General features: G+C 58.3%; 1 protein-coding gene across 1 annotated transcript; it reads left to right on the top strand.

Moving 5' to 3' along the window:
* Positions 1-1,335: 1,335 nt before the first annotated feature.
* Positions 1,336-5,747, top strand: DDN (dendrin). The gene is made up of 3 exons (XM_012653344.1): positions 1,336-1,560; positions 1,972-4,052; positions 4,310-5,747. Exons 1-2 carry the CDS (start codon positions 1,352-1,354, stop codon positions 3,902-3,904), a joined length of 2,142 nt encoding a protein of 713 aa, XP_012508798.1. The 5' UTR covers positions 1,336-1,351; the 3' UTR covers positions 3,905-4,052; positions 4,310-5,747.
* The last annotated feature ends 2,299 nt before the right edge of the window (positions 5,748-8,046 follow it).

Here is an 8,046-nt window from a genome sequence, read left to right as displayed (position 1 = left end):
TGCCTTCTTCCTAAAGAACCATTGCCATACACACTCTTTCCCTGCTCCCTGCACCCCTCCCCTCCACTGGAGCTGCTGCCATGGTTGCCAGGCATGGTTGCTAAGTCTCTGCATGGAAGGGTTGGCGTGGGCTGTGCTGCCACTAACATTACCATGGTGAATCAGGGGACACCTGGTATACGCTTGGGGGGAGGAGTCATGTGGATAAGCAACAACCCCCAGGACAGAATAAGCCTCAAAGGTGAGCATCTTGAGCACCACTTCAGGTGGGGGCTGTGTGAACTAGGCATTGTGGTGGTGGAGCTCTACACTGAGAAGTAGAGGCCACATTTATCACTTCAGTTGCTAAGGGATTACTTTTGCCAAGGGAGCACACCATTTCTCCTCCATCCCTCTGTAAGGGTGCACGTGTGCAAGCACTCTGTTCTGTCCTCCATAAAGCTGGGCAGAACTGTGTAGGCACAGAACAATGTAACCCCAAAATCCTGGCTTCTGGATTGGGGAGAGATCCTGCTGCTAGGGGAGGGCTCCCTGGGTGCCCAAGGACAAACATGTAGAATGGGAGCTGTGGGGCAGCTTGGGTAGCCAAGGCAGACTCCTGTGTCCTGTTGTACCAGCAGCCCTGCGCTGCAGCACTGAGGTGAGGAGTTAAGGCTGTAGGGGTCACCCTTTTTGAGCTTGGGGAAGGCAGTTCTCCCCGAGTCACACAAAAGCTTCAGTGAAAGCCACCTCCTCCTCTCTCCACCACATGGGAGCTGGTTACTCATCTCATCTCTGTACCCGAACTGCCGCTAAAAATAGCCCCCCAGCCGTGGGCCAGCCCCTCCTGCACCCCAACCCCATGGAAACCAGCAGAGTGGCAGGCGGAGACCTTGAGTTCCATTCTCACCACTCCCTGTCGGGGAAACTGAAACCTGAAGCAGGAAGTCAGAGGCAGAACCCTGGTGGTCAGGCAGCATGGCAAGCTGGAGAATAAAGGGTTAAAACGACAGGAAGGTTGAAGAAAGGGGGACAGCGGGGGAGGGGGCACTGTCATCTTGGCAAGAATCTTAAGTCCCTCCCCCTACCACTCGTGCGGTCCCATCAGGCTTGGGGGACAAGACCAGTGGGAAGGGGCGTCCAATCCCGGGCCCCAGGGGGCGGCCGTGCACATGGGGGAGGTAGCAGCGCGGAGCCGTCCGCGCAGTGTCACATGCGCGCGCACACACACAGACAGGCACACACGTGTGCCCGGGTATATATAGTTCTCAGTCCTGGGCCCGCCGCTCTGCAGTGGGCGCCGGCTCCCTGGGCTGGGAGGGGGCTGTCGGGGCGGGGGGGAGGGGGGGGGGCCGGGGTGGGGTGGGGCAGGATGCTGAATGGCCCGCTATTCTCCGAGGGGCCCGACAGCCCCCAGGAGCTCCAGGACGAGGAGTCTGGCAGCTGCCTCTGGGTGCAGAAGTCCAAGCTTTTGGTGATCGAAGTGAAGACTATTTCCTGTCATTATAGTCGCCGCGCCCCTTCTCGACAGCCCATGGACTTCCAGGCCAGCCACTGGGCTCGCGGGCCCCCGAGCCGCACGTGAGTGAAGGAGGGGTGAGGGGAAGAGTGGTGGAGCGGGGAGTGGGGTCCGGACCTCCCTGCAGGCGCCAGCGTATATTGCTGGTCCCCCTTCTCTTTCCCACGCCTCCCTCTCCCACCCCCTCCCGAGGGCTGGGCCCTGACTCTTCCAGTGTTGTTTGGGGGACAGGGGTGGGCGTGAGAAAGGGCAGGAGGTGAGATGGGGCAGACGCTGTTAAAGTGTGCATGGAGAGATGGCGAGGAGTCCCGCTTCGACTTCAGTCCTAACATATACGCACGTGCCCACGCGCACACACTCACACACACCCCTTCACGTGGCTGCCCCAAGTGGTCTCCAGTGCTCCCAGCTCCCCGGACCTCCGCTCCCTTTCCCCACAAGCTGCTCACCTGGGTTCCTGCTCATTGTCCCAGGTGTGGGCCGCGCCCAGGATCCCCTGAGCCGCCGCCCCGCCGGCCCTGGGCCTCCAGGGTGCTGCAGGAGGCGACCAACTGGCGGGCGGGGTCCCTGGCCGAGGTCCGAGCCCGGGAGCAAGAGAAAAGGAAAGCGGCGTCGCAGGAGCGGGAGGCCAAGGAGACCGAGCGAAAAAGGCGCAAGGCTGGTGGGGCCCGACGGAGCCCCCCGGGTCGGCCCCGCCTAGAGCCCCGCAACGCCCCTCGGGCGGCCCAGCCTGCAAGGCTGCTGGCTCCCTCACTGCCAGAGCGTCCCGGGCCAGTGGGGCGAGCGCCCCGTACATCCGCGCAGCCGCAGAGCGACCCAGGGTCGGCGTGGGCGGGGCCCTGGGGAGGTCGGCGGCCAGGGCCCCCCAGCTACGAGGCTCACCTGCTGCTAAGAGGCTCTGCTGGGACCGCCCCGCGACGCCGCTGGGACCGGCCGCCACCCTACGTGGCTCCACCTTCTTACGAAGGCCCTCACAGGACCTTGGGGACTAAGCGAGGCCCCGAGCTCTCCCAGGCGCCCACTTCATCAACCCCAACTCCAACCCCCACCAGGACAGAGGGAGGGCGCACAAAGAAGAGGTTGGATCCTCGGATCTACCGGGACGTCCTCGGGGCTTGGGGTCTCCGACAGGGGCAGGGTCTCTTGGGGGGATCCCCAGGCTGTGGAGCGGCCAGAGCAAGGCCGGAGCCCGGCAAGGGGGCCGCGGAGAAAAGCCTGGGGCCGGCTGCTGCTGGCCTGAACAGTGGTAGTAGCTACAGCCATTCCCAAGCCAAAGCTACAGGGAGTCCAGGCACCGTGACAGCTCCACCAGGGTCTGCAACTGCGACTCCCAGCCCCCCGCGTCCCGCTCCCAGGGCGAGGCACCATCTCAAGGGCTCGAGGGAAGGGAAAGAAGGAAGAGAACCGATCTGGTTCCCCAAATGCTGGATTTCCTCCCCTAAAAAGCAGCCGCCCAGGCAGAGCCAGACACTTCCCAGACCTTGGGCTCCAGGAGGCACGGGATGGAGAGAGTCCCTGGGTCATAGGGAGGAGGGAGGACCCGAGTTCCTGAAGGGTTGGAAGGCGACCCGCCGCGCCCACACCTTGCCCCGCAGTTCCCGGGGGCCGGCTAGTGGAGAAGGCGTCTTTGTCATTGACGCCACGTGCGTGGTGATACGATCCCAGTATGTTCCGACCCCCCAAACCCAGCAGGTGCAGCATTTGCCCTCTGGAGTGCCGCATGTTGTGGGAGATGCCCCCAGCCAACCGAAGGCCGGTAAGGAGGAGAGCGAGGGGGCCGCGGTCTTTTCCTCCCCTTGTCAAAAGCTGCTGTTGAGCAGTCGCCTTTTACACCAGCCCGGTGGGGGGCGCGGGTGCGAAGCAGAGGGTGGGAAGCCGGCGGACTCCTCACTGGAGGAGCGCGCCTCGCGTATCTTGGGGCTCCCAGTCGGTGAAGTACGCCTGCGGGACGCCCCAACGCAGCCAGGTAGCCCAGAGCACCAAGCCTTAGGCCCAGCAGCTTTGGGAGGCGCGGGCAGAGCGGAGGGCTCGGAAGTGGCGGCGGTCCAGTGGCGCGCTGGCCGGGGCTGGGCGCGGAATCCAGGGCCCTACGCCGGGGCCCTGCGGGAAGCCGTGTCCCGCATCCGCCGCCACACCGCCCCGGACTCAGACACCGACGAAGCTGAGGAGCTCAGCGTCCATAGCAGCTCCTATGAAGGAAGCGACACAGAAGCCCCGGGCGCCTCCTGGCGGAACGAGAGGACCCTGCCCGGGGCTGGGAACAGCCAGCCCCAGGAAGGTGGGAAGACAGCTGAGCTGAGCGACAGTACCCGGGAGATTTTAGATGTCATCAGCCAAACCGAGGAGGCCCTCTTCCGGGCGAGGGACACCAAGGGGACCCCACAGGGAAATAGGGAGAGGCAGTGACAGGCCCCTTCTTGTATTTGTGTGCCCTAACGCATCCATCCTTGGGCTCACTGGTACCCATTCTTCCCCACAGACTTCCTTTGCTTCTCTTTTCCTTGTATCCCTACCCATTCCCGTTCCCATACTTAAAATAGAAAAGAAAGGAACGGTCCAGACGCGGTGGCTCATGCCTGTAATCCCAGTACTTTGGGAGGCAGAGGCAGAGTTTGAGACCAGCCTGGGCAACACGGTAAGACCCTGTCTCTACAAAAAAAATTTAAAATTAATCAGGCCTGGTGATGTGTGCCTGTAATCCCAGCTATTTGGGAGGCTGAGGCGGGAGGATCACTTGAGCCTGGGAGTTTGAGGTTACTGTGAGCTAGACTGACAGAGTGCGAACCTGTCTCTTAAAAAAAAAAAAGACAGGGTGCATATGCCCATCGGAGGTAATTTTGTTTCAGGAGAGATGAGGGTAAACAGAAGATTTAATGCCTGCCACTCAGGGCACAAGAGTGAGATCTTCAGCAAGGGCTGATGCCCTAGGTGTACAGCTGAGCAGAGAGGTCTAGCCAGGATCAGGCAGGAGGGCAGGGATGGTGGCAGTCATAGGAGGGCAATGGCAGGGCAGGGCTTCTGGGTAGGAGGGAGAAAGCGATGGAGAGGCTTTGGACCAGGTGACAGAGTGGTTCTTGGCAGAAGAGGAATAGGTCAAGAAACAACCAGCAAACCAGGAAGAGGGCTCACCTTGGTTGTCACAAGTCTTGGGTTTGAATCCCAGCTCTGCCACTGACTTGCTGGTTGACCTTAGGGAAGTCACTTTCCCTCTCCAGGCCTCCTGGTATGTAAAATGGTGGAGTTCTAAGGTCTGTACTTCCATCCCTGACGTTTTGGGATCTTCGGAGAGGCCTCTATCTCATCCTCCCCTCAACAAACCAAGAAGGAGAGTTGGGAATAAGTGAACAGAGTCTGAGGGCCCCTGTCTGGTCTCCTTGTCACCTGCACTCATCCTCAATTTAGGAGACTGTCCAGGGTTTGCAGAAGAGCTGAGTAAGTGAGCAAGGCGCTCTTGTCCTAGTCTTCCCAGTTTCGGTGAAGGCTTCCCAAGGCAGGGCAGGATAGTGGCCCTGTCACTTACCCTGGCCTGTGGTGGTCTGAGCTGGGGAGGGAAGGCAGCCAATGAATCAGCTGGGAACCGTCTTTAGGCCTTCCTTTTTTCCTCCTCCCCAGTGTTCCTTAGTGATGTTCTGAGGCACTACCACGATTTCCCTCCCAGTGGTATCGCCCACCTGCAAGAACCCTGAAAATTTCTTTCTCCCATCTCTGCCTCTTCCAGAAACCGGCTAGGCAAGGAAGGAGGCTGGTCCCAAGAACCCTGTAGGTGTGGGGTGTGATACTCGCTGTAGCCACTACGGGGCGCGCGCAGGCCGCAGATTTCCCTAGTTGCTATTCCTATCCCGGCACTGGGCACTGAGAGTTAATACGATCCCCTACTTACCGCGCGCCAGTCCCCCGCCTTGCCGCCTCCATCCTGTGGAGCCGGGAGCAGGCCTCCGGCCTCCCAGACCTTTGGAGCGCGCCGAGCCCCTCTTTGTACTCATCCACGCCAACCGGCTTGGGACTCAGACACTGAAGTCTTTTTTTCTCGCTGATCCTGGACACCTCTGTCTCTGCCATGTAATAGCCATGTGAACTTGGCCAAATCACTTCACCTCCCTGAGCCTCAGTTTCCTCATCTGTCAAATGGGGGTTTATAAACACCTACCTCGCAGGGTTGTTGTGAGGATTTAATGCGATAATGTATGTAAAGCGCCTTGCACAGTGCCTGGCACACAGTAGGCGCTCAATAAATCTAAGCTTCCCTTTATCCAGCGTTGGCATCTTCTTTCTTTCACTGACCCTTTTCCCACAGTGTCCCTCCCCCAGGGCTCCTCCGCTCCTTCCGGTCGGTGTCAGGGCGAGCAGTACTCCTTTCTCCCGTGGTAACTCCTGGCCCATCCCTGTCTCCCCCAGCCGGGACTCTCCCTTCCTTGCCCCCCACCATACCCGCGCCGGCTCTTCCCCCCGCCCCCCATTCCGGGCAAGGGCTGAGTCAGCGGGGTAAATTTAGCTGCTGGCTCGGTAGGCGCGGGGGCTTCGCCCAGACTCAGTCGCCCGGTGCTGGCCCAGCCCCCAGCCTCGCCTCTGCTCCCACTCCCACCGAGTCCCAACTCCCGCTCAGCATTCAGGTCCCCAGCCCGCTCTTAAACCACTTACGGTTTTAGTCTCCAATTATCTCGACGTTACTTCCCGCCCGCACCCAGAGAGACTCTGAGCAGGACTCGGAGTGGGGCAGGGCAGCCTGGGACAACCCGACCCCGAGCTGGCTCAGCTAGCCTTGGTTCAGCGGGGGAGGGTCTTCTCTTTGAGTTTCTGAACCCGAGGGGAGCGCATTGGTCAGAGCTCCTGGGGAAGGTCCATCCCAGAACCTACCTGAAACCCACACTGCCAGGTTTCAAATTAGCTCTTGCCGGAGGAGGTAAAGGAAGTGGGGATCACCTTGGGCAGAGGTCCAGGGTGCCTTAGGTCTGTCTCCCTTCCACTGCAATTCCAACTACCTACCACCAGTTCTAACTACTGAGCGTTTACCGAGCACCTGCCAGGAGCAAAGCACTCGACTGGACTCCAGGATAGAGATGAGTAAGGCCTGCTTGACAGTGGGGCGAAGACGAAAATACACAAATGATAGTACCGAGCAGTGGGTGTTAAGTACTATAAGGAGTCAAACAGGGAGATGGTGTGGATTTTAGGAGATCAGGGAAGGCTCCATGGAGAAGGTGGCATCTGAGATAGAATTTGGTGAGAGAGCATTTCAAGTAGAGGGAACAGCAAAAATAGAGGCATGGATGCGGGGAAACAGGGTATGTTTAGGACATTACCCAATGGTCTGGTTTGACTGCAGTTGGGAGTACATTTGGGGGATTTGTGGAAGATAAGGCAGGACTGAAAACTGAGGCCAGATTGGGGTGAACTTGGTCGAGCTGAGGAGTGTGTGTGCCTTGGACCTTCACACAAGGAGGAAAGTTGAGGAAGGCCAGGACAGTGGTGACAGCATCTGCCTGGATTTTGCTACAGCCCAGGGGCTCCAGGGCTCTGGGGCGGATAGAAGAGATGAGCTGCGTGGTAGAGGGACTGGCTCTGTGGGGGTGGGCTCCACCATGCTGCCTGAGCCCCTTTGAGGATGAACAACATTTCTAAGAGCTCACCCACGCTGCTGCCATTGTCAGAGAACTGGGGTAATGTGTTTAGAACATGTACTCTGAGGCCTGGCAGCCTACGTTTAAATCTTGCCTGTACCTCATACAAGCTTTGTGACCTTGGACAAGTTACTCAACCTCTCTGTGCCTCAGCATCCTTATAAAATGGGATTATTAAAAGTGCCTTTCCGATGGGTGCAGTGATTCATGCCTGTAATCCTAGCACTCTGGGAGGCCAAAGCAGAAAGATCTCTTGAGGTCAGGAGTTCGAAACCAGCCTGAGCGAGAGTGAGATCTTCTCACTACAAAAAACAGAAAAATTAGCCAGGTGTGGTGCACATCCTTAGTCCCAGCTACTCAGGAGGCTGAGGCAGGAGGATCACTTGAGCCCAGGAGTTTGAGGTTGCAGTGAGCTATGATGACACCACTGCACTCTAGACCTGGGTGACAGAGCAAGACTCTGTCTCAGAGAAAGAAAAAAAAAAGTACTTCTCTCTTAGGGTTGTTGGGAGGATTAAATGATTTGATTTGTAGAGCACTTAAGAACAATGCCTGCCTGGGACATAGTAAGTGACACCTAAGTGTTAGCACTGATTATGATTATTGTTATTATTATTTCTCTCTAGGGCTATTTCATTAGTGTTGGGGTATGAGAATAGGAGGACGGGGAAGAGAATCAGAAGTAGGAGAGGAGGAGAAACAGGCAGCAGAGGCCAGATGGAGAGGGGAGAGGAGCCCTGTGGTGGGCACAAACTGCCCCTTGAATGGGTGAGTGGTATACTGGAAGCACTTGGCGGTTAAGGTGTCAATGTAACATACTTCTTTCCCTAGAACTTCCTCTATCTTTGCCTAAGGATACAGTCAGCACCAGCTGCCAAAGTTCTGGGGAGACAGGGAGAGAGAAGAAGGGGAGGAGCGGCTGCAGATCTG

The sequence above is a fragment of the Propithecus coquereli genome, unplaced genomic scaffold, assembly GCF_000956105.1.
Source record: "Propithecus coquereli isolate 6110/MARCELLA unplaced genomic scaffold, Pcoq_1.0 Scaffold111, whole genome shotgun sequence".
Taxonomy (NCBI): domain Eukaryota; kingdom Metazoa; phylum Chordata; class Mammalia; order Primates; family Indriidae; genus Propithecus; species Propithecus coquereli.
The sequence above is the reverse complement of the archived record's forward strand: the minus strand, read 5'-3'. Positions and strand labels throughout refer to the sequence as shown.